Here is a 24899-nt window from a genome sequence, read left to right on the forward strand (position 1 = left end):
TATTTTTGTCAAACTGACATTTTTTTGAACTCGGGTCTCCGGAAAACAAACTGTATTTTGACAACAATTAAGAGCGAGGACGTCTTAAAATTTAAAGTGTATTATCGAGTAATAAAATCACCGGTGAATCAATGAAAATGCAACAATGAGAATGCATTGCAAGAAAAATCACGGTGGATGAAAGAAGAAAACAAAACTTAAAGGTCAGAAAGGTTTTTCCCATCGATGAAGTTGATCACTTTAGTAGCAGTTTCCTCTAGTGCAGCGGTCACAACTGTCAAGTTCAACAAGAACTCTTCTGCCGTAGGTTTATCTCCGTCCACTAGATCGGTAACGGCTTTGAGGTACATGACTGGTACTTTCAGAAGATCAGCCACGTATGCCACAGCAGCACCCTGAAGAATCCAGAGCCAAGTGAGTTTCAATATGATTTTCTTGCTAGATTCAGTCATTCAGGGTTGTTAACATGACAACTTACCTCCATGTCTTTTAGCGTAGCATCATTGGCAATGATCAATGATTCATCTTGCGTGGACATATCCAAGGAGTCACCAGTAGATAACCTACCAATCTGAAACACCCGATCTTCTGTTAAAACTGAAGTAGTTAAACAAGCCAAGTTGCATTGCGAGTCTATTAAATACCTTCAAATTGAGTTCCTTGAGGAGATTGGGTGTCGAGAATGCCTGACGAAGTCCAACTCCATACAGATCAAACATCTAAAAAATTACAGAAACATTGCTCAGGAACTGGCAAAATGAAACAGGGGGAAAAAGGAAGCACTAGAGATGAAAAAAAGAAGAACCAACCGGGATTGGTATTCTTCTATCATGGAAGACGACATCAGATACAAGGAATACATCGCCTATGTTGGCTCCTTTGACCTGCATATATATGCTCAGCCGATCAGCACTTAAGTTACAAAACCAACTTCCACTATATGAAAATAGAGAGATTTCCATGATGCAACTCAAACTTCAGAAGACTTGAACGATTGAAACCATCAATTTCAGTAAATGAGTAGCTAAACCAAGATCCAGGTATAATAAACTATGGCATTCTCACACAAGTACAGAAAGAAGTAATGCTGGAAGTGAGGACAGAGTAGCATGAGAAGTAAAAAAGAAGTAACCTTGAAGGCACCGCAGGTTCCAGCATTGATAATAATGTCAGGTTGTAAAGCTTGGATAGAAGCAAAAGTAATGAGAGAAGCTGGAACAGTTCCAACACTATCAATCCCTGGAGAGAAAAAAAAAATCAAGTGCATTCATATTCCGAAGTCAAGCTCATTTCATCAAAAGCATAACACATGAACAAATCTCATTCATACTGAGGAATGAGATTGAGAGGTCATCATACTAAGAAAAAACAAAGCTAAATCTGAGAGTATGAAACCTAAAGCTGCATCTCTTCCGGGGCAAACGACGTTAATTCGAAGATCATTGTGAACGCCGTGATACAGAATCCAGGGGAGTCCTTTACCAAGCCTGCAAAAAGCATCAAACCAAAAGCAAAGTTTAATCGAGATATAAGATTTCAAACAAGCAGAAAGAAAGAGTAATCGTAGGAGAGCTCTTAACGGAGAATCAGTAGTTTCAGAGAGTCCGAACTTGTTGACCAAAGGTAGAGCCTCCGCTTGCATAGCTGCAGCTCCATCAGATAACAATAGGTAAGAGGAAGAAGAGGGAAGAAGAGGGAAGAAATCGATTCGGGAATCTCCGTAAACGAGAGATGTAGAGAGAGAGAGAGAGAGAGAGAGTAGGAGTACCGATGACGAAGACGACCGTGGAGATTGGTCGAGTACTATCCGATTGAGCAGCCTCGGGTTTCTCGATGTCGCTTGATCCGTCACCATGAGGAGCCATACCTTACGCTCTCTTCCGATTCTCTTCTGATTTTGATTTCACAGGAAAATCCGAGAATCGGGAAGAAACGCCACGAAACTCCGGCGAATCAGATACTTCTTCTTTTTTCCTCTTTGTTTTTTTTGGACCTTTTTGGCCCTTTTTGTTTCCTTTGCGTTACCACATTTAACATTTTAAAATAACATCAATTTTATTATTTTGTGCTAATGACATTAATTTAAATTAATCAAAATTTTAAGTAGGTAGAGAGAGGATCTTCACTATGTTTATTTTCCCACTATGTTTACGACTAAAATAATTACGCTAATAAAAAAATTCTTCATATAAACTTCATTATGTTTATTTTCCCACTTTTATGCCTTTTCAAATATATCATAAAAACATAGCAATAGATGATTTTATACGAAATATAAAGAAAAACATAGTAATAAAACATTGTGCATCCCATGATGATTAAAAAAGGAAAACAACAACAAAAAAAAGCCCCCGTTTCCTCCTTTTATCAGGGTGTTAACTATAGAGGAAATGAATGCATAGGGCTTTTTCTTATACAGTACATCCGATCGCAAATACGGTTTTCCTCGTTAATCTAAAACTTCGAGGGGGTACGTAAACACTCTTAAACCATTGCTCGACTTTGATTAGTTTGTAGGCTCCTCCTCTGTTTCGGTCGGATGCAGAAAGGTAGCCGAGGTGAGCGGCTCATGAACCACCGAGTTTGAGGAAACCGATATTGGATTACCTTCAAGCTGCAACATTATACTTCCCAATATCTCCGCCATTGTTTTCTTAAACTCTTCTTCCTTCACCATCTTTCCATCATCTCCATTCACCATCTTCAATGCTTCCATTATCATATTGTCCATCTTTCCCATGTTATCAAACAAACTTGATTCATCAACGTCGTCGTTGAAAAAAAAACAAAAACAGGATGAATAACATATTGAGACCGGGTTTTGTATTGTTTACCTGGGACACAGCGCCTATTGGTGGTAATGTAGCTGATGGTGCAACAGTGTCCAGCACTGCTCGTAGATACTCTTTTGACACCTTACCATGACGGTCTTTTGGAATTGTCTCCAAGGCAACGTTTAGTGCCTGCGATCATTTTATCGTCACTTGTGATTCGTTTCCATCATTTGTCTTCTTGTCGCATCTAAGCTACACCTAACATATACATGACTTGATCTAGGAAACATTAATTACCTTATCGAATTCGAATTTATTGGACAAAAGCCTCCTGACGCCGCTCCCATCAAAAGTGTTTTCACTGTGAGCGACGATCACCGGCTGTTCATTGAGACGTTGAGCCACTCTCTCCACGACTCCCTTAAATGCTTCCAAAAATCTCTCCTGAGAAGCGCTCTTCTCTCTCTTATCTTCTTCATCAAGACAAGAGTCCACAATTGGTTCTACGATGTTGCTCATTACCTGAAACAAGTTTACTTTTATATTATTAATATAGATTGTAAATTATGTACTTTACGCCGAGAAAAATCCAAATCAGAAATTATTTTATAACAGAAATAGAATTGCTAAAAACCAGCTTAACCAAAGAAGTAAATATATAGATAAAGTAACCAAAGAAGTAAAAAAAAGAAAAATATATAGAAACAGTAAGTTAAAAGTTACCCAAGGATCGTTGGGAGGCATTCCATGATCAACAGAAAGAGACTGGAGAGCTTTGACAATACAATCACGGAGCGATGCTTCCTCGCAGTTAGAGAGCTCTGAGTAGATAGAGACTACCTCGGTTTCGTATCCAGGGCCGTGGATAAACTCCGAGAGATCCTCACCGTCCATCCTGAGGATGACGATAGGATCACGTTTCAGACCAGCAGCCATACCCAACAATATGTCCGACAACACTTCTTTGAACTCTGTCTTGCTCACTTTCTCTTGACTTCCATGAGTGAATTCGTTTAAGACCTGTGATCGTTTATTATGACGTTACAAACGATGAAAAAAATAAATGTACGGATGAGACAGATATAAGGTTGTTGGTTTACTCTCGTTGTCTCTTCTTTAAATACACCAAAGACAAAACCTAGCGATAAGTAATTAATGGATATTAATTTGTATCCAATAAGAGTAAGATTCGTACTCATATTTACTTCTTATTGGATATTTTTTCGACAAGCGAATCTCTTAAAGTAATTAATTACTACGATCGATATCCTCTTGGTCTGATCAATTAATCCACGTGATTCATGCGAAACACGACGTAATTTTGGGGTTTCTACGCAGGTAAAAAAAGCAATTACTACTTGTTTGTGGTTCACAGTAATATATATATATATAATTATTATATAATCTTTGTGATATAGTATGCTTTTGCAGTTTGTCTTTTATTGAATGTTTGAAAAATCGCGGACGGTGTTAAATAAATAGGGTTTTCAAAAAAAAATGTAAAGTGGATTATATTGTTGGGAAAAAAAGGTTCAAGCAAGTGTAGAAAGACGTTGGTGAGGCCGACCAAACGCTTTAAAAGGACAAAGCTTTAATCATAATAAATCGAAGGCTAAAAACATTAGATTAAAAGAAATTTGGCTTGCATGACATATAAATAAAATAAACAAACTATTATAATAACTGTCAGTTGTGTTAATAATATTCATACCGTAACAAATAAATTTTAATACTTATACAGTAACAAATAAATTATTAAGTAGGTGAGGATTCATAAAGTGATGTTTCGAGTTTGAAACGTCAGCGAGAAGAGCGACACCAGGGGCTAATTTTGAGATATGGTAAGAGGATAAGGTCACCGACCAAAGCTATTATTATCATTTATTAATCAACTAGTTTATTATATTGACCTATTTTGCTCTAATGCAAAAACACAATATGAAATACAAAATATATATCCACCACAACCCCCACGTAAGTATCAAGAAGATAAATTAAACAACTATAGTAAAATGTTGATAGTCGTCTTCTTTTTTTACTTTGTCGGTATTATAATTATAGGCATTCGTATTTTTAAAAATATTAATGACCACTATGACCATTTGATGAAGATCATAAGAAAATCTATACACAAAGTACCGAGAGCTCCATCTCACAATCAAAGAAAATATAATGCAACGGAATAGACTCTAAAAATAATAAATTATGACTAAAAGATTTGTTTATATCTACAACTAAACACATCTATAGATTTTCTAATTTATTACTTCTTTTTTTTTTACTTCTCTTTTTTGGTTAATGTTAAATTCTTTTTTTTTCTAATTTATTACTTCTTTTTTTTTTACTTTCTCAGTATCATTTAAGACTTTTTCTTTTAAGATTTTTATGATAGTCTATGAGACTATGATTATCATTCCAGGATCAGAATGAATAATCTAAATGCAAGCTCAGTAATATAGGAATACTAGTTAGAGAGAAATGCAAACATAAATGACGAATATGTGAAAGCTATTGAGAAAGAAGAAAAGAAAATTACCTCCGAGTAGATGTGATCGGAATCAGGAGAAGTGCCTTGAGCAGGCAAACCAAGAGCGGCGCCGATATCAGCAATGGCGGGTTGTAACTCAGTCACGGAGAGCTTACCATCTTCGTCTTGGTCTAACTGTTGAAACTTTTGTTCCACAAATTTGTCGAACACTCCCTCGTTTTCTACCAGCTCAACTATGTCCGAGCCGTCAAGTACTTGTTGCTGTTGCTGGTGGTTGTTGCTTTTCATGTCCATTTATGGAATCTTCGCTTCTTCTTTATTTCTTTTTACTTTCTTTTTAGTCGCGAGAGCCTTGTGAGAGATCTCGTGATGGAAGCACGAGAAAAGGAAGAACACAAACTTGACACACCCAAAAAAAAGAGTTTCTCTTTATTTTCTTTTTTCCTTAACTCTCCGAGTGTGTTTATGTGTGTACTGTAATGTTCTGGTTTGGTTCGGACTCGCCTGCTCTTTATATAATTATACTATGTGTTATAGGCTTTAGCTATCAGAAAAATATTTGTTCATTGAAATATTCGTAAACTCAATTTAAAAATATTCCTGGTATTAATTATGACTCAATCTATATAATTTCAAGTTATTTAATATTTGTGGACTCGGCACCACCAAACGTATATTAACCATATATCCTCTTTAGCTAGACTATTACTTTGGAAGAATCTTGTCTTTTTCCCCTTCACCTAAAGATTACTAAAATTAATCATTTTATAAAGGGCTAATTTAATATTCATTGAACTTCCGTTCGCATTTGTTCATTTTTATAAAGATGATCGTTTATTTTTCTTTTGATTACAGATAGACAATAGAGACCAAGTTACAAGTAAGTTAATCACAACTTCTTCTTAATGAAATATATATTTTATATTTTTGCTAGAATACTATATTAACTGTGTGGTTTAGATCTAATTATATTCAGTACTTATCTTTTAATTTTAACATTTTAAACCAGATTACCTGAATAAATTTAAACGTTTTCCATCGTCTGCCCTAGTTTAAACTATTTGTAGCTCTCAATTTGTGATGAAATTTACTTTATGTGCCCATGGGGCGTGTTAGGTTCGCTAGTTCACTTCAGTAACCGACAAGAGCATCATAAAGAACACGATGTATAGTCATAATGCCTGTGTCTTTTCTAACCAATGGTCGGTTAATATCCTTTTCAGACTAATATTTGGCTTTTTGAAACTTTTGATTTTTCGAGTACTTGTAATTAATTATATTAGTTGACAAAAGAAAACAATTACTCTTTCTGTATTTCAATACATAATGTTTTAAAATTTTTATGTATCACAATATTTTAGAATTTTTACTTGAATTAAAAAAAACATTTAATATTTAGCAATAAATGTATTATTTATTTATAATAATATTATCTCTGTATCATAAAGAATAATGTTATAGTATTTTTTTTGTATCATACAGAATGATTTTCTGTATACTTAAAAAATTTATAAATTTCAAAAATCATTAAATAAGAATTTAAAAGTTTGATGAAATACCATTGGTTAATAAATATAAAATATGTTATTATAAATAAATAATACAATATTTATTACTAAACATTCAATATTTTTCTTAATTTATGTAAAAATCTTAAAACATTATCTATTATGATAGAGATAGAGTATATTTTATAATTATTAAATAATAGTATTTCATCAAACTTTTAAATTCTCGTTTAATGATTTTATTTTTGAAATTTACAGTTTCTTAACCTAAAAATATACAAAAAAATGATTTTTTGTGATACAAGAAAAAATACTAAAGCATCTTCCTTTATGATAGATGGAGTATCTAGCTGCTCCAAAACACGTCCAAAAAATCATTAAAACACACGATCATGACGCATTATAAATAGAGAGACCGACGAACCAAGCAAACCCCAAAAAGCAGAAATGGAACATCGAACAATCTTGACCACTTAATCTACGATGTGGTCCGTATGACACGGGCAATAACACTTGTGTCAATATTGAATACATGCCGGCCTATTATTTATTCGGAAAAAAAAAATTATATCAGTAAGTAACCGAGTCGTGTGATAGAATTATATTTTATTTTCCATATAAGTAATTAAGTATATTGTATAACTGATGGATCTAGTATTCTGACAAGAGCCTCTTACCCTAAATGACGTGGAAGTCGTCGATGAAAAGTCGTGGGGACACTTGTTGATAAATAATCCTTGTGTGTTAGTGCGTCATTGGTCGGCGCCTCTGTGCTGGCGTAAACTTCAACCAAAGTCAAAGCCGGCCTGCATAGTGCGGCTATCTATGGATTAGGCGGTTCATTTCTTCTACGTATTTCGTTTCAAAACAAGTAGTATTGTTTTAGACTTTATGAAATTTTCCTTAACTTAAGAAAAAAAACCCACAGAGATTTAAGAATTTAAGTTTTTTTCTCAATATATAAACTATATAACTTGTTCTTAATTTAATCCACGTGATTCTTTTTATTGTATCAAAATGGAGAGATGACTTGATCATTTTCTTTTGTATAATAGATTAAATTCCGAATTATTCTCCTTGCGTTCTGTTTTGTAGATGTAGATATATACCTAAATGGTTAGAAGTGGGGGAGTTGTTACAAAACACTTTCTTCAATGTAGAATAGATTCATAATAGTCTTAACAAGAAAACAAACGTGAAAGGACAGAATCCCTAACATATCTTCCTTTTCCGGTACAACTTACAAAAAGTGACAATGCTAATGCCATCCTTTACAAAAGACAGAGAAAAGGAGATCTCGAGAGACCACACTCTAGAACTTCGTTCCATTCCAAGTATCTTTCACTAGATAGCATAATACTCTTTGTAAAATACAACTTACTTCGAGAATGATTTATGAAAGATAAAAAGAAAGAAAATTAGCGAAAAACCAAATTTGTATTATTGGGCTTTGTCCAGATAATTTTTGAATTTAGGCCCAATAACATAAGGAGAAACGGTATTAGGGAGCAGTGACTGATAGCCATGCAGTTTTGCAGCAAACGAGAGAGACATCGTGTTGTTTAATTGGTTGGAGCTACGAACGTTTACCCCATAAAAATGCCCTACAGTTTTGGTGCAAACATAAAGAGAAAAACGACGTGTTGTTTGGATCGTGAAAACGGCGGGCCCTCTGTCTTTTCTTTTTTGTCTTCTCAACAACTTGCAGGACAATGCCCTCACGGCTTTATACGGAGGGTTAGTCAGATGGATTTTGTAGCCACTTGGCTACTTGACTTGACTTCATCAGTGACATAGACTTTTCAGGTGCTGCGTAGGTACGTAACATGAGGTCCCACGTACATTATCTATCATTTCAAAGAGATGTATCTGTGCCATCGACAATCTCATGTGAAGTGCACTCGAAGTTGTTGTTAGTCTTCTAGTGACATGAATGCTTTTCAGCAGATACGATTTCTATATTCAAATCTCAGTTTAACACCTGCAAGACAGAGCCATGTGAGTTCTATTCTTCTTCTACATGTCCCACAATTGTATAAACAAGCCCACGGTTTCTATCAACCAAAGGGAATTGGTTGTATATATATGCCATTGTTTTCATATCCAAAGCAAAACAACTTCTTCATCTAACCAGATAAGCTAAAACGAGAAAATTCCAAGCTAGCTGAATCTTTTTTCCAAGATCCATCAGCAGAACAAAAAAAGAAAAGAAAAATAATGGGCGTGTTCCGAGGTCTTGTGGGTGCAAAGAAGATCTTTCAAGGCCGATCAATGGCAGCTTCAACACCAAAAGGGTTTCTTGCAGTGTACGTTGGGGAAAGCCAGATGAAAAGATACATAGTGCCGGTCTCATACTTGAACCAGCCTTTATTTCAAGCTTTGTTGAGTAAATCGGAACAAGAGTTTGGGTTTGATCATCCAATGGGCGGCTTGACCATCCCTTGTCCTGAAGAAACTTTTATCACCGTCACTTCTCAGCTTCATTAGATCCAGTTCACAATGATCACATGTATATGTATTTAACATTTTTTTTGAGGTCATTTTAGATGTAGAAGATATTTAGAACCCAATGTAATTATTGTGTATGACAACATACAGTACAGTTTTATTCACCATCAGCTCCATGACATTAACAGCCTAGCTTACAAATTTTTTTATAAAAAAATTCATAAGATGAACAAAGTCAAAGGTCAACGCCTCATTGCTTGTTATCTCCGATTCAAACAAGCCAGAAAAAAAATGATGAACAGAATTATCACAAATATTGTCTCTTCTTATTCCTCTGATCTCACTCTTAATCCAAATCCAATGTCTCACCGTTGTTAAGTCGCAACCGCTTCCATTAAAACAAATATGCTCAAACGTCACAGGCAACTTCACCGTGAACACCCGTTACGCCGTCAACCTCGGCCGTCTCATCTCCTCTTTACCATCTCTCCGACATCACGATAACGGATTTTATAACATCACATTCGGAGACTCCGGTGGAAAAGTCAACTCAATCTCACAGAGTAGAGGCGATGTCAAACCTGAAGATTGTATCAATTGCATCGCAATGGCTGGAAAAAGACTTGTCACATTGTGTCCGGTTCAGAAGGAGGCCATTATTTGGTATGACAAATGTACGGTTAGGTACTCAAACCGGACTATCTTCGAAAGGTTGGAGATTTACCCTCAAGCAAGCATAACCGGGACAAGAAACTTCACCGGTGATCGTGGTGGTTGGGAGAAATCATTAAGGGGTTTACTCGAAGGGCTTAAAGACAGAGCCTCTGTGATTGGTCGGAGCAAGAAGAATTTTGTTGTCGGCGAAACGAGCGGCCCGTCGTTTCAGACATTGTACGGTCTTGTTCAGTGCACGCCTGATGTTTCGGAAGAGGATTGTTCGTATTGTTTGTCTCAGGGTATTGCAAAGATCCCGAGCTGTTGTGATATGAAAATGGGTGGTTATGTGTTGTCTCCTAGCTGTATATTGGGTTATGCTACTTGGAGATTCTATGATCCAGTGAACATTGATGAGCCAAGCTCAGTGCCTGCGACGCCATCACGGCCTCCAAAGAATGAGACGAAAAGTGTCACACAAGGTAGGTTTTGCTATTTTTTAACGGATTTGAAGGGTTTAAATCAGACTGTCTTTACATTATATAATACGAAACTGATCATTTTAGGTATGTATATTTTTGGACAGAGGATAAAAACAGAGGTGTACCTAAAGCTTTGATCTTTGCTGCGGCGTCAGTTGCTGTTGTTGTCTTTGTTATAGTATTCTTACTCGTTTTCCTAAGGCTGAGAAGGAAGATGAAAGATTCAGAACACCAACATGAAAGTAAGCTATGAAACTTAGACATGAAAGGATATACTATTCATGTGCTCTGTTTTTTCCTCTGTTTCAGTGTTCCTTTGATACTTGACGTGATTTCTAACTCCTTTTATCAATACATGGTTTATATCATTTTCATACAGAAGAAAACATTAGCATGGATTCCATGAAATTTAGTTTCAGTATATTACAAGATGCAACAAATCATTTTTCACTGGAAAATAAACTTGGAGAAGGTGGATTCGGAGCAGTTTATAAGGTAATCTTACAAGCTCTAGATGAATCTGCTGTTATATTTTGCATTTTGTAGCAATCATCATAACATCCTCCTACGTTATCATTGATTAGGGTGTACTTTCTGATGGACAAGAGATAGCGGTGAAAAGGTTGTCCAGAAATGCACAACAAGGTGAAACCGAATTCAAGAACGAGTTCTTGTTGGTGGCTAAGCTTCAACATCGTAATCTCGTGAAGCTCTTAGGTTACCCAACAGAAGGAACTGAAAGGCTTCTCGTGTATGAGTTCCTCCCACACACTAGTCTCGACAAGTTCATCTTCGGTACAAATTTCTTCACATTCTACGTATCCTTGGAAACCATTCTACTATATATAGTTCGTGTGTATGATCTCAAGTGTTTGTATAGATCCGATCGAGGGTAAAGAATTGGAGTGGGAAGTTAGATACAAAATCATTGGAGGTGTAGCTAGAGGACTTCTTTATCTTCATCAAGATTCTCGGCTCCGGATTATTCACCGTGATCTTAAAGCTAGTAACATATTGCTAGACGAGGAAATGACCCCAAAAATCGCAGATTTTGGAATGGCTAGGCTTTTCGATATTGACCACACGACTCAACGCTACACGAATAGGATCGTGGGGACTTTGTAAGTAGCAGAACACTTACATTTATATTTTACTCGACTCAAACTCGATTGTGATCATTCATTTGGTTTTAAACAGTGGATACATGGCTCCAGAGTATGTAATGCATGGACAGTTCTCGTTTAAGACAGATGTTTACAGTTTCGGCGTTTTGGTTCTTGAGATCATTAGTGGTAAGAAAACCAGTTGTTTCAGCAATGAAGACTGCATGGAAGATCTTCTTAGCTTTGTAAGTATATTATTTTGCAAAAATCTTGAGCTTTGATCAATGATTGTTAATTCACATCACACTGAATTCTAATGTTTTGGTAAAGGCTTGGAGAAATTGGAAGGAAGGCGTTGCTTTGAATCTTGTGGACAAGATTTTGATGACAATGTCGAGTTATTCATCGAATATGATCTTGAGATGCATAAACATTGCTCTTCTTTGTGTCCAAGAGAAAGTTGCAGAGAGGCCAAGCATGGCTTCGGTTCTTCTAATGTTAGATGGACATACTCTTGCTATTTCAGAACCTTCAAAGCCTGCGTTTTTCACACATAGCAACACGGTATCGGATAGCTCTTCTTCTTTAGGACATAATGCAAAAACTTCAAATTATAATTCCAACACTGAGTTGTATCCTCGGTGAGTTTGTCTTGAAACTGAAATTAAGATTTTCATGATGATGACTGATTGATGAAATGAATCATGGGGTTTAATTAATTAGATTTGAATCCAACTCACTGTAAGTGAGGAAAAAGAGTGTTACAAGTCTCTGTTTCACTTTCAAGGGGAGATGTTTCTAAGTCATCTCATCTCTTGAAGAAAACTAATCGGGAAAAAATGTACAAAATCAAAGAATAAAAAAGGTTATTTGAGTGAGTCATCATGATCAGTTGAGGCGAGAAGCAAGATCAATAAATACTTCTTCACTGCAAGGGATTGTAAGGCCACCCATTGGATGATCAAATCCAAACTCTTCCTCTGCCTTTCTTAGTAGGTTTTGAAATGAAGGCTGGTTCAAGTAAGATATCGGAACTACAAATCTCTTCATCTTTCTTTCTCCTACGTAAACAGCTAAGTAGCCCTTTGGAACATCAAGAGAGCTAGATGAAGAAGAGGATGAGAACAGTTTTGCTTGACGGAGAATCTGTCTGGATGATTGCAGCACACGAGGGACCCTTATCGCCATGGATTGTCTTTTCTGTTTGTTGAATTGTAGGTTTAAAGCTTTTACTGGAAAATGTGAGAGTACTTGCAGAGCTTATAGGACTCAGTGATGAGTATATATAGATAAGAACATTAATTGAAGATAACCCTTTAGTGGTTTAGAAAAGTTTCAGCTCATAATAAACATTCAACACCAACAAGCATGCACATGGCTTTGCCGGACCACGGCATGATAAGTAAGGGCCCCCTACTGTTAAATCTTCATGATTTCTGATGTGGAGTCACAAATCAATATGACCACTTGTTTGTTAGATAGACAGTCAAGTTTTCAATTCTTGCCACAGAAATTTTTGAAGGCTTTTGTTACTTTGTCTGCACATAATCAAGTCATGTGGTCCTGTCTTTTTGATATCATTGTGAAGAAGTCATGACTTAATCAGTGATAGAGACTTCTGGTTCATTAGGTACACAACTTCAGGTCCCTACATAATCTATAGAGAGATTCGGCATGTGATGTCTTTGAGACAATAAGACCCAATGAAATTATCATGTAGGACACCATTAGATACTAAACTTCTCAGACACCATTTATTGATTTGTTGTTGGTTTAGTATCTTCAATCCAAAGCCATGTGCTCTGTATTGGAAAAAAAACCCCAAAAAATACTTAATTCCTGATAATTTCGTTTATATAACAACTAACAGGAGGAAACTAACCCTTATGATTCACAAACTATTAGAGATCCAAAACAAATTTTAAGGTTAAAGCTTTCTCCAAGAACAAGAAACATTCTAGCTAAACCCACCACGCTACAAGCCTACAAGAAAGCTCACAACAAGAAAAGAAAAAAATGACTTTTCTGAGAAGTTTCTTGGGTGCTAAGCAAATAATGCGAAGAAGGGAATCATCATCATCAGCATCGTCGACACCAAGAGGATTCATGGCGGTTTATGTTGGAGAGAATGATCAAAAGAGGAAGAGATATGTGGTGCCGGTGTCATACTTAAACCAGCCATTGTTTCAAGAATTGTTGAGTAAATCTGAGGAAGAGTTTGGTTTTGATCATCCTACGGGCGGCTTAACCATACCGTGTCATGAATCTTTGTTCTTCACAGTCACATCTCAGATTCGATGAATTACAAGAACATAAAGTACTTACAATACAATGTAGAGATTTTTTTAGCTGATTTCCCCACTGGAAATAATTGTAAATTGTTTCAGTGAGAGGAATATACACATACATGATACGTACATCGTGCTTATGAATCATCTGCATGCATGTTTATACATTTGTATCTTGCATTAAAAAATAGTTTCTTTTATAATAAAGACTAGAAAAAAAACATTTGTGTCATAGCTATTTCCCTTAGTTTTTCATAGAACAAATATTGTATGTGACTATTTTTAATTTCATTCCTTGTGAGTTGTGACTACTGTAATAGTGAAAAAACTTGAATTTTTTGTTTTTTCATTCTCTTCATATAAATTATTTTAAAACATTAATAGGCTAAACATTTTAATGGCCCAGAAATAGAAGTCCAAAGCCCAAAGCCTCTAAATTAAATGCTTCACGCGCCGCGCGCCCTTTGACTATAGTAGCTTTGCGCGTGAGGGAGAAGTTGGCACCGTTTTTATTTGCTTACGTCATCTTCCCTTTTCAACGTCTTTATTGGTTTTTTTTGTGCTTACGTACGTTTCCTTCTTTCTTTCTTTCCTTTATTATAATTTCTGACCCTTTCTTTTTGTTCCTTTTGCTAATTAGTACCACGATGTAAATAAATGTGACAGGTTAGTCCGGTTCAGCTATCTACCATTCCTTGTTTTGTACGTTAGTCCGGTTTATTATTGAATAATGAATGTGTACGTATAATGATGTTACGTTCGAGCTATAACTATAATGTTTTCCTTTCTAGATGATAAACGTTTAATTAATTTTCAAAAATCAATATGTATTTTCTTAAGTAGACATTTTCTTGCGTTCATTGCATTTATATATGTTTTTCCATGTTCAAACTATTAACCTCCAAATAACGTTTTTGTCCCTCCCTGAAACCGAAACATGAAAAAGATTCAAAGTTAGCAAGCGAAGGAAGGAGGGAGGGGGGCCCTGTAAGAAGAACCAATTGAGCCTTGCGTCACATGCCAAAATTAAGTAGAGGAATACGACCTCAAATCAAAACCCTACCTCTCAGACCACATTTAGCAGATAAATCAAATTGACCTCTCAAAACAAAAGCTTAGTCCTCTTCCTATCTTCTGCCGTCTCGATCGTTTTCTCTAGGTGCCACTATGTTTTCTATTTTTTTTTTTTTTTTGAAATTTAACTGTTAGATCATCGTACAAGAAAAATAGCCAATCTGGTCTAATAATTTTCTGGGTCCAACTATCCTGCAGCCCATGTGATGAATAGACCATACATTTCACTTCAGATCTTGCCACCTATACCTTTTGTTTTTCTTGACTTCAAAACAGAGCTCATGGCCGCTTCTCTTTCACGTGAATATACAGTTTATATTCAATCACTTCCTTAACGTACGAAACATACATGGAACTTTCTCATGTTTTCTTTTCTAAGATTTTATCTGACACAAGTTTCCTGTAAATAATATGCACTGCAAAGTCTACAACTATATAGAGTTGTCTATTTTTCTGAAAAAAGGTATTAAATCACGTCAAAGAGTTTATCAGCAATAAAGAGTGTGTTAGAAACGAGCTTACTCTGTTTTATTTTGGGGAAGCCAAAACAGAGTTGTACAAACAGGACATGACAAGATCGATCCTGACTTCTCGCCCCTCAAAGTATAAAAATAGAGATTGAAGAATTTCCTAAACTAAGCAGACAAGTTTTCATGTCTGGTAAAATCTGCATTTTGCTCTGTAAAAATGGAAAGTTGTACAAAAGAGGACAGTTTTGTGGGAAGGAGGTGGCAAGAGTAACATGGGGGCTTTCATGTGCTTGGTCGAGACGAGAGACATGTCCCTATCAGTCCGTAAGCTGAAATTGTCCCTTCAAAGATTCGTAATTTCTCCCTAATCCTCTTCTCGTTTTTCACTGAATATTTTCCCAACCAATCTCGTTCGCAGAACATGCTTCCCTCCTTCCCTGACAACGACCGCAAACCCTCTCTCTCTCTCTCCCACTGTCGGTTTTTGTGGTCGATAAGAGAAAAAAAAACCATGATTCTGATTCACTTGTTCCTTGATGTGATAGATTTGGGAAGTAACTCACTGAATTCGACTTGAGTTCAAAGTTTATTTTGTAGAACTGCAGAGTTTGGAGTTACGTGTGAATCAAGTAACTGACGCTAATTTTCATGTTTTAGGATTTATGGAACATTCATGAATTTGTATGTATTATACCTTTACGCATATATAATATTTTCTACGACACATAATATACCCTTCTTTTATAATTAAATATTAGTTTTCATTGAAATTAATAAGAACTGAATTCTTATGCAAATTTTTTTTACTACAAGTACAAAACATCTATAGTGAAAACAGTTTTTTGTTCTAAAGACATCAACTATTAAGAAAGGGACGAATTATTATTATTTATCTTCAATCTTCATTATGACCGACGAAATGGATTAGGAAGAGGAACATCACAAATCAACAAAGATGGGAAGCTCTCGAGATCGTGAGGCTTAACATGTTCTTTGTCCTTAACCTTTTACGACCAGAAACAAAGATCTAATAAATGCCCATTGTCCATAAGCATATGCCTATATAGAACTTGGTCAAAAGTATTGTAAACATATACGGTCACTTGTAGACAAGAGTTAACGCGAATCTTACTCAGTTTTTTGGAATTTTTTGTTTGTTACAATCTGTGTTCTCAAATAGATATTTTGTAACCAAGTTGTAATTAGACTATTTTTTTGGTTGGTCAAGACAAATTAGATTGATTTCTTTTGGTTGCATTTTTGTTCATCACATGACAGTTGTGAATCTGGCAATTTGCATGTCTAGCCTTAGGTCCTAAACAAAAGAATCCGACTACCTAGATTATTATCTTTTTTGGAAAATTTCTATGGTAGTTGAAAATCGCGTGATTAGTCTATTTTAGGCTCAAAAGATCTAGTTACATAATAAAAAAGAAGAAGATAATGTGTTAATACTAATAGATCTTGCTTCTAGTCCGGATCGTTCTGTTGGTGTAGACGATAGATCGATTATAATCCCGTGATCGAGATCGTTTCATTGGTGTAAACAATGAATTATATAAAAGATCATGTTACACTTTCGAGTTGTATACATTTTTGTCCACTTTATAGTTTTACACGGTGGCTGCTAGTCTTGTGATTGGTCATTAACTAAATACCTTAAAATGAATCATATATATAAAAGATCGTGTTTGCAGACTGGATAAAAAAGAGTTATTTATAATTAAACTAGAGGTCAGTAATTAATGCATTATGCATGCATGCTTTATATATACTTAACCACAAAGATTAAGGAGTACATTTTTTGTTTTGGTTTAAATTAAGGAGTGTAATTTGTAGTTATAGTACACCCTACATATAATTTGTACTTATAGTACATATTTAGATACCTCTTCGTACGTAATTATAGAAATTTAGTTACCACATTGATATCTTTCCCTATTTATGATAGTAACTGTTGGGGGAGAGAGAGAGAGAGGGACCATGGTGTCTTGGGGAGGACCAACAATGAAATTAAATCCCAATGGGTTTGGATCCCACACTGTCACATGCCTCTCTATATCCCTTCTCCTGCTTTTTTTCCTGCTCCTTAAAAATAAAGCTACATATATCCAAAATTATAAGTAATAATAGTGTATTGCTTATGATCATAATAATATAACTTCGTCTTCTTAATGTGAAATGTGATAATATTGGAGAATATTCACTATTTGTAAATTACCGTCATCATCGTCCTTCTAAAATAAATAGATCCAATAAATTTCATTTTACTATTTTTTTGAAATAAAAGTACAATTAAAAATGAAAAAAATGTAGTACTTATGTGATAATTCCCTCAAACTATTAGTGGGTTTGCTGAATTATCATTTGAGATGTATCATTATTTTAAGAAGAGTCGTCTAAGACGGCACTAACCAAAATGTTAGATTATTGATAATCATTTGATCATATAGAAATATTAAATAAATTTCGGATAATCAAGAAAATAAAATAAAACTATTGCTTTAGCAATCCTATCCTCATCCTTCCTCCATAAATAACCCCTTTCGCCACCACTCTCTCATCAAAAACTTCTCACATCTCACATCATTTTCTCTCCTCATCACTAGCTCTCACTTTCATCAAAGAAAAAAAGAAAAGAAAGAAAGAAAGAGTAAAGCTAGAAGAATGGCGGTAAAGAGATCTTCAAAACTAACACAAACAGCAATGCTAAAGCAAATCCTCAAGAGATGCTCGAGCTTAGGCAAGAAACAATGCTACGACGAGGAAGGACTCCCTCTTGACGTACCAAAGGGACATTTTCCGGTTTACGTAGGCGAAAAGCGTACGAGGTACATCGTACCAATCTCCTTCTTGACTCATCCCGAATTTCTTATCCTTCTTCAACAAGCAGAGGAAGAGTTCGGCTTTCACCACGACATGGGAGGACTCACTATCCCTTGTGAAGAAGTTGTTTTCCTCTCTCTAACATCCATGATCAGATGAGATAGAAATAGAGAGAGAGAGGTTATATATATTATGATGAGGACTAAGATTCTTTTGCCTTTTTTTGCCTTTGGATTATTATCCAAATGGTTTTTTTTTCGGACTAAACCTGTAAGATCCACACAAAAAGATCACTCTCTACACGGATCATGTAAATCATGGGTTTTAGTTCGTCAATTAACGTCCTAAATGGGGTTTGTATTCGATGAAATGGGGTTTTTTTTCTTTTTTCTTTTATGAGCTGATCAGTGGTGGCTCGCACTAATAGATGATTAGTGCAAGTTGAATATTGGCCAATATTTTTTTTTTAGTTCGAGTGTATGATCGTTCGAGTTTTTTGAAACTAAGAAATGTTTGATCTATGAATGAATCTTTTATTGGGTTTTACTCACGGATGTAAGTACGTTTGACATGTATGCGAGTGATGTATATATTTAAATTTCTATCCTAATTTTGTTCATATAATTTTAAATTTATTATAACATCTGAACGTATTATCAATGACTTCATATTATCCACGAGAAATAGACAAATAAATCTATCCAACCCACGAGATCGTATTATAAATGACTCAATATTCGAAATAATGCTTCTGTAAAAGGTTAAATCTACAGTTAACCAAAACAAAGATTACCATTTAATTTGTTTGAGTCAAGACACCAAACCTTATATAAAAACGCCGAAATTAATATTGAACTTTTATATAAATTAGTATTGGATTTTTAGTCCGCTTTTGAGTTTCTGACTTTTAAAGTACGGGACATATTTCGAGTGGATTACTACTTCTTTAGGTGAAGCAAAAGCATATTTGTCTCTAGTAATTATAAGTTGGTCCGATATATACTATTAATATGGATTGGAATTAACTTAATGCACTTACTCTTATAAGTTTGTCCTATATATACTATTAATTATAAGTTATATTTATATATATATATATATATATATATATAAATATTAAAAATTGAATGCACTTACTCTTCTCCCTTTTTCTTTTCCTACGAGCCACAAATCCTATATGACAGCAACTACTCTTCTTAATGCACATACCTTTTTTTGTTTTTTGCCTACATACTTTTAATTTTTTCTCCTTTTCTTCTCAAGAATATCTTTTTGTTCGTACCTATTTATATTTGGAATAAATTGCATCCACAAGTACCAATAATAGGGTTAAAATCTGGAAAGCTCTCTACTCTCCAACAAAAATTCTTCAGTACTCTCCATTAATCTCCTCTACTCTCATACTCTTAATGAAAGTTGCAATCTCTAAATTTGCCTTTACCAAACCGATTCAAACCAATACATTAAACCAGTTTTTAATTGAATTGATTAATAATAATTAAAAAAAAAAACAAAAATCAGACCTGTTCTATTGCTTCTTCTTCTCCATTCTCGGGTTCATCCATTTTCCACCATTGATGAAGCTCAAGCTTTAATTTCCGAATCAGATTTCTTTATCTTTTCTACTACTTTCAGCTTAAACCCTCTTAAATCTATAGAGTATTCAATCGATTCTGGGTTATTGTATTTAAATTTAGAGATTTCAATTAGATTTGAATTTTGTGTTGATAATTAATGGATATTGGGTTGATAACCAACTATTATGGGTCGATTAAGAAATATGAATGGACAGTAGTGGCTGAATCATAGTAAAACATATGCAGATTAGCTTTTTTTGGTTCGAAAATCCATTGGGTTGCAAACATAATATAACTAGAAAACTGAGTATAACTGACATAATTGGTATAACATGTATAACTAAAAAATTGGTATAACTGGTACAACTGATATTCTTAAAGGTACAACTGGTATTTTATTGTGTACTAATATAGTTTTATTACTAATTTTTTAGGACAACACAATGACCAACCTTCCGAAATCATAAATGGCAGCTAGGGAGAAATTTGGATAGCTGGTTTCAGAGCGAGTGAGGAAGCCAATATAAGATTAAAGATTAGTGTAATTTTCAATGTATTTGTACTTTATGATTTTGTACAACTTGGTAAAACATGGTTTTATAATGGTATAATTATGTATGTTTTTACTCCTATTCCGTTTGTAGTAAAACTTGGTACAACCTAACGGTACAACTACCACCAATTTTTAAAAAATTATATGTGCTTTATAAATTAAAATTTGTTAGACAATGTTAAAAATCTTCATATTCACTTTATAAACTTAAATTTGTGTTACACATCTTCTAAAGTAACATTATAAAAAGAAAAAGAAAATCTTCACTAAATTCATTTGTGTCCAAGATCTTATAGTTTTAAGATGACTTTCTTATTGTTAACTCAATTACATTGCAAAACACACAAAAATAAAGTTTGACACATATTTTTGCATGAACACATTGAGAATATTATACAAATAAGTAAAATCTTTGGTCCAACTAAAAAAGTTTAGTTTAAATACAAGTATAACTGATTATACACAAAAAATCTCAAAAAGTACAACTATGTATAAGGTAGTACAACTTGAAAACTTGGAATAACTATGTTTGTTTTTGCGGCGCCACCTGGCAATTGTACTTACTTTGCGGCGCCACGTGGATTTTATGATGGCATAATTTGACCATGTGCGGTTTGACCTCCCCTCCCCCACGTTATTCAGAGTTTTGAAATTTCAATTTTTTTAAAAAAAAAAGTCAATCTCTATCTTTTTTTTTGACAAACAAAATCATTCCCTATTAAAGAGAGACAATGAGGACAAGAGAAAACAAGATTTGTTGTAAATATTAGGATTCCTAAAATTTAGGTTTAATATTCAATCCCAGATTTTAAGATTCAATTCGTCACTAGTTTGTACAACTTGTACAAACTGGTACAACTGTTCAACATGTTTATGACTATGAAAATCAAATTAACATGGAAATATGACTCACGTCTTAAAGGTTTGAACTCGAGTGAAACCTTTCTAAAGTGATTGGAGTTATGCAATCACGGTCGTTATTGGAGCATGGTGTTCCTAGATCAAGTTATACCAATTTGTACCTTTTGTTTTTGAATTTTATAACTACTTAGTTATACCAAGTTCTACTTAGTTGTTCACGTTTTAAAGATGTTGGCTCAATAGCTTTATTAGAATCAACTTTCGCCGCCATTGTCTTCTTCTTCTTCTCCATCTCCATCCTCTATGATTTTCTCTGGTTCTAGAGGAATATAATGGGTTTGATTCGACTTTTCACCCTTTCTTCCACAAACCTTCAAACAAAATTGATTAGATTATTAGCACTTCTAATCAATTCGGAAACCTAATGAACAGATTTGACACTAATTCTATACATAAATTCCCTAATTTCAATCAAAATTTTCACACAATCTCCCTTCTTTTAATCAAATTCTACACAAAGTCAAAAATAAAAAAATCGATTTCAATTGCATAATGTTGTTTCCACCATTACAAGTTGTCTCTATCTACACTCGTACAGGAAAAAAAGATAAATTGAGATGTTGGGTTTTTTAGGATCAAACGAAGAAAAGAAAAATTGATTTTAAGGATTTTTAAAGTTAAACAAAAAAAAATTTGACCCGAATATAAAAGGTTTGAGTGTTATATCCATTTTTGTTGGTTGGGTCAGTAATATTCTCTAACTATTGGGGGTCTAAAGGTATTTACCTTTTTTTGGAATTGTTTTAAATCAAAAATAAATTAAGTAATAGAAGAGGCGTATTTGAGAATTTTTGTTGGAGAGTAGAGAGCTCCGGAGATTAAAACCCCGATAATATCTATCCTGCCGCATCACTCGTTGATACATGTATATACGTACATGTTGCTCAGTCGAATACTCGAATGTAATATGTAGTAATGTGCACACAACAAACCAATTGGTTGAAGGACTAAACCATGAACTTGAGTATACATATGGAAGTAATACAAAGAACAAACACTAATTCTCAATCACCCACATCTTTGTATACATGAAAATCTATATAATAATTTAAGAAGAAACACTAAATGTCGATCAACCACTTATAGAGGATTATCACAAATCAATCGTTATATTTTAAAAATTAATAGATCCCAGACTCACAGATTATATATAACCCGATTTTTTTTTTTCTTTTTTAAAGGCCATTTTACGTAGTGATCGCACTGCACATCCAAAGTCCAAACCATGAACGAAGGGACGAGGAGGAAAAGAAAAAGCCAAGAGGTTTGGATCTCAACTGGATGAGTAAATTACAAAAAGAAGAATCTTTTAATATTGTCCCTTTCCGTACGAATTAAACTATTTGTAGGAAAATTCTTGGAAGGTGCATTTGTCATGTCAACTTCCTACACAATAGTTTCATCTTTTTTTTTTTTTTTTTTTCAAATGTTATCTTTAATCAAATCTTTAATCCATAAACCAGTTGAAACAATGAAATTTTTACATTCATACTAGTTATTCATCTTTTTTACTTCTACACCGTGAGAGAAACCACTGATTAAATGCTTTTCTTTTCCTCATACGATCAAGAGCTATATATATATATATACAGATAAAATTTGTATAAACCTATATATTAGAAAGGTACCTTCTTTTGACAAAAAAAAAAAAGCAAAAGTACCTTAGTTATATCCACTCTTCTCTAACTGACGAGAATAGCCATTTTTGTTAACCTCTCTAAATAATTTCCGAGGAAAGATTTTGGTCTGAGTTCTCCTTAAACCTAGCGTAAAGCCTTATATATAAACACTACGTTCCCTAATCGAAACCCATACTTTCCTCTGTAAACAAGAATGATCAGCCATTCAATTACTATAGTTGCAGCCAAACAAGTAATTGGATCACAAACGTTGGAGCACAATGGTAATGCTGTAAATTACAAGCAATTGAAAACCTAAGACGATGGTCGGTATGATTTATGAACTTAAAAAAAAAAAACAAATTAGATCATTGTAAAACTGTCTAAGAAAACCAGTTGTTAGAACACAACTACAAACTGTTTGAAGGCAAATGGGATGGGGGAACTGAATGAACTGTGGAGCACGGAAACTGATCTTACAGAAACATGAGATTCTCAACCTGAGCAGAGGAGACAGAGTCTGAATGACAACGTATATACTGCTCTGTTCTTCTTCCTTCTACTTCAAAAGTTCTCATACTATCTTTCTTCAGATCATAGTAGAGAACACTAGGTACGGATGAATGCAGTAAGGTTGGTGTAAATATAATCTCACCAGTGTCAGCGTCGGTGGTGCGAAACTCATAAAACCTATCAGAAATAGGGTTTGTTTTGGAGGCAACTAATTTAGGCAAAGCAAAAGTCTTCTTGGACCAATCCTCCTTAGAGGCATCTTCTAGAACCCACAGCCCAATAATACCACTGATTTTCTTTTCAAAGAAGATAACAGCCAGCTTCCCCTCGTAGGTTGTCAACTTTGAAAAGCTACGAAAGTTGCTGCAAGGTCCTTTGATAAGATCAATCTTTTCAGACCTAACATCAAAACTCATGATTGCACACTCATTTAGTTTTGTGCCAGTAAAAGCCTGATAATACAAAACACCATTGATGCAAAGTTGCTCACTTAAAGGAGAGTGAGGAGGAATAGTGCCTTGAAACATCCTCCAAGCAGAACTCCCACTACTTTCCAATGTCAAAACCATTATCTCCCCAGCTAAACCGCGTCTGTTTCTCAGCATAGGCATTCTTCTCACGATGCACAGCACTTTATAAACACTGTCGATGGGATCATAGCCTAAGTACTGGTTTGTGGCTCTCTTCCCTGCACTAACGCTGGGCAAGGTAACCGATCGTCTAGTGCAAGGATTATATATCACGAGGCTAGAAGGTGGTCCATAGCAAATCAGACCGTGGACAGAAGGAGCAATGGTCGTGCGCTGTCTGGTGTGACAAGTCACATGATAAGTGGCTGGAGAAGCAAAAGAAGAAGATGATGATAGTACTTCACGTGTACTTTTGAAGTGAACAGATGCAGAGGTTAACGAAAAAGAGCTCACTTTGAATACAAAGACGAGACTTTTGGGTCTTTTCAAAGACTCATTCACGAATAGTTTCATGAAATATGGACTGCGGATTATGGAACTCCAGAGCTTAGATACGGAGAGGAATCTGATTAGGGTTTTAACTGGAAATCGTTTGAGTATTTCCACCATCAAATCATCCGGAAGTGAGTTTACGCTTACCTTTGCAAGCTTCTTCCTCTGTGTCTCCATGGTAGAGAGACGTAAACGATGAGAAATGCTTCCAGCAGCCACCTTTGCCTTTGGTCTTCCAAAAAAAATATTGTTTAAGGTGAAAACCCTAAAGCAGTATATTAATGAGTAAACGTGTTGCCGTTTTTATTTTATAAACTTTTTGTTGAGATGGCAAAAACGCCAGCCATTTCATAGATTACTCAAAATAATTTATAGGTTTTTTCCCGTAATTGTTACAAAGAAAATATAAGAGTTTTTTTTAAAACAAATATTAATCCAAATTATTTTTAAATTATCTTCATAAATATCTTATGTTAAGTTGAAAGACTTTTATGTAATCAATTTTGATTTTTTTGTTATTGTTATTCATATGAACCAAATTATGAATTATTGAATTTATTATGGACATACTACAGCACAAGTTGATCTAATGTTTCCTTTATATTCACTCTCTAAGCCTCCCAAAACATCTCGATTCTA

General features: G+C 34.7%; 5 protein-coding genes and 3 pseudogenes across 7 annotated transcripts; 4 read left to right on the forward strand and 4 right to left on the reverse strand.

Moving 5' to 3' along the window:
• Positions 1 to 2: 2 nt before the first annotated feature.
• On the reverse strand, positions 3 to 2125 carry LOC104720792 (5'-methylthioadenosine nucleosidase). The gene is made up of 8 exons (XM_010438675.3): positions 1769 to 2125; positions 1581 to 1644; positions 1396 to 1487; positions 1133 to 1239; positions 810 to 884; positions 645 to 719; positions 479 to 571; positions 3 to 395 (listed from the first exon to the last, which is right to left on the reverse strand). Exons 1-8 carry the CDS (start codon positions 1863 to 1865, stop codon positions 198 to 200), a joined length of 801 nt encoding a protein of 266 aa, XP_010436977.1. The 5' UTR covers positions 1866 to 2125; the 3' UTR covers positions 3 to 197.
• A 110-nt stretch (positions 2126 to 2235) lies between these two features.
• Positions 2236 to 5876, reverse strand: LOC104720793 (uncharacterized). Its single transcript, XM_010438676.3, has 5 exons — positions 5311 to 5876; positions 3498 to 3794; positions 3072 to 3296; positions 2835 to 2963; positions 2236 to 2731 (listed from the first exon to the last, which is right to left on the reverse strand). The coding sequence occupies exons 1-5, from the start codon at positions 5554 to 5556 to the stop codon at positions 2507 to 2509; spliced, it is 1122 nt and encodes a 373-aa protein (XP_010436978.2). The 5' UTR covers positions 5557 to 5876; the 3' UTR covers positions 2236 to 2506.
• Positions 5877 to 8863: 2987 nt separating this feature from the next.
• LOC104720794 (auxin-responsive protein SAUR21 pseudogene) lies at positions 8864 to 9385 on the forward strand (annotated as a pseudogene). The gene has a single exon (XR_015570721.1). The product of XR_015570721.1 is annotated as an auxin-responsive protein SAUR21 pseudogene (transcript).
• Position 9386: 1 nt separating this feature from the next.
• Positions 9387 to 12712, forward strand: LOC104720795 (cysteine-rich receptor-like protein kinase 26). The gene is made up of 7 exons (XM_010438678.3): positions 9387 to 10354; positions 10459 to 10596; positions 10734 to 10849; positions 10939 to 11149; positions 11235 to 11475; positions 11552 to 11702; positions 11788 to 12712. The coding sequence occupies exons 1-7, from the start codon at positions 9826 to 9828 to the stop codon at positions 12100 to 12102; spliced, it is 1701 nt and encodes a 566-aa protein (XP_010436980.3). The 5' UTR covers positions 9387 to 9825; the 3' UTR covers positions 12103 to 12712.
• On the reverse strand, positions 12147 to 12645 carry LOC109127592 (auxin-induced protein X15). Its single transcript, XM_019232546.2, has one exon. It carries the CDS (start codon positions 12643 to 12645, stop codon positions 12346 to 12348), a length of 300 nt encoding a protein of 99 aa, XP_019088091.1. The 3' UTR covers positions 12147 to 12345.
• A 567-nt stretch (positions 12713 to 13279) lies between the features above and the next one.
• LOC109127516 (auxin-responsive protein SAUR15 pseudogene) lies at positions 13280 to 14089 on the forward strand (annotated as a pseudogene).
• Positions 14090 to 17815: 3726 nt separating this feature from the next.
• LOC104720796 (protein SMALL AUXIN UP-REGULATED RNA 16) lies at positions 17816 to 18661 on the forward strand. The gene has a single exon (XM_010438680.3). The coding sequence runs from the start codon at positions 17957 to 17959 to the stop codon at positions 18272 to 18274; it is 318 nt and encodes a 105-aa protein (XP_010436982.1). The 5' UTR covers positions 17816 to 17956; the 3' UTR covers positions 18275 to 18661.
• A 4320-nt stretch (positions 18662 to 22981) lies between these two features.
• LOC104727472 (putative F-box protein At4g38870 pseudogene) lies at positions 22982 to 24483 on the reverse strand (annotated as a pseudogene). Its single transcript, XR_015570722.1, has one exon. The product of XR_015570722.1 is annotated as a putative F-box protein At4g38870 pseudogene (transcript).
• Between the last annotated feature and the right edge of the window lie 416 nt (positions 24484 to 24899).

The sequence above is a fragment of the Camelina sativa genome, chromosome 11 (genome assembly GCF_030686135.1).
Source record: "Camelina sativa cultivar CO46 ecotype springtype chromosome 11, ASM3068613v1".
In the NCBI taxonomy this organism is placed as follows: Eukaryota; Viridiplantae; Streptophyta; class Magnoliopsida; order Brassicales; family Brassicaceae; genus Camelina; species Camelina sativa.

Coding starts and splice junctions, on each gene's coding strand:
- LOC104720792 (XM_010438675.3), bottom strand. CDS start 1,865: ATGGCTCCTCATGGTGACGGATCAAGCGACATCGAGAAACCCGAGGCT. Junction 1,488..1,580: donor TCTGAAACTACTGATTCTCC/GTTAAGAGCTCT, acceptor TGCTTTTTGCAG/GCTTGGTAAAGGACTCCCCT. Junction 572..644: donor TCAAGGAACTCAATTTGAAG/GTATTTAATAGA, acceptor CGGGTGTTTCAG/ATTGGTAGGTTATCTACTGG.
- LOC104720793 (XM_010438676.3), bottom strand. CDS start 5,556: ATGGACATGAAAAGCAACAACCACCAGCAACAGCAACAAGTACTTGAC. Junction 3,795..5,310: donor CCGATCACATCTACTCGGAG/GTAATTTTCTTT, acceptor AAACGATCACAG/GTCTTAAACGAATTCACTCA. Junction 3,297..3,497: donor TGCCTCCCAACGATCCTTGG/GTAACTTTTAAC, acceptor AACTTGTTTCAG/GTAATGAGCAACATCGTAGA.
- LOC104720795 (XM_010438678.3), top strand. CDS start 9,826: ATGGCTGGAAAAAGACTTGTCACATTGTGTCCGGTTCAGAAGGAGGCC. Junction 10,355..10,458: donor GACGAAAAGTGTCACACAAG/GTAGGTTTTGCT, acceptor ATTTTTGGACAG/AGGATAAAAACAGAGGTGTA. Junction 11,476..11,551: donor AATAGGATCGTGGGGACTTT/GTAAGTAGCAGA, acceptor GGTTTTAAACAG/TGGATACATGGCTCCAGAGT.
- LOC109127592 (XM_019232546.2), bottom strand. CDS start 12,645: ATGGCGATAAGGGTCCCTCGTGTGCTGCAATCATCCAGACAGATTCTC.
- LOC104720796 (XM_010438680.3), top strand. CDS start 17,957: ATGGCGGTAAAGAGATCTTCAAAACTAACACAAACAGCAATGCTAAAG.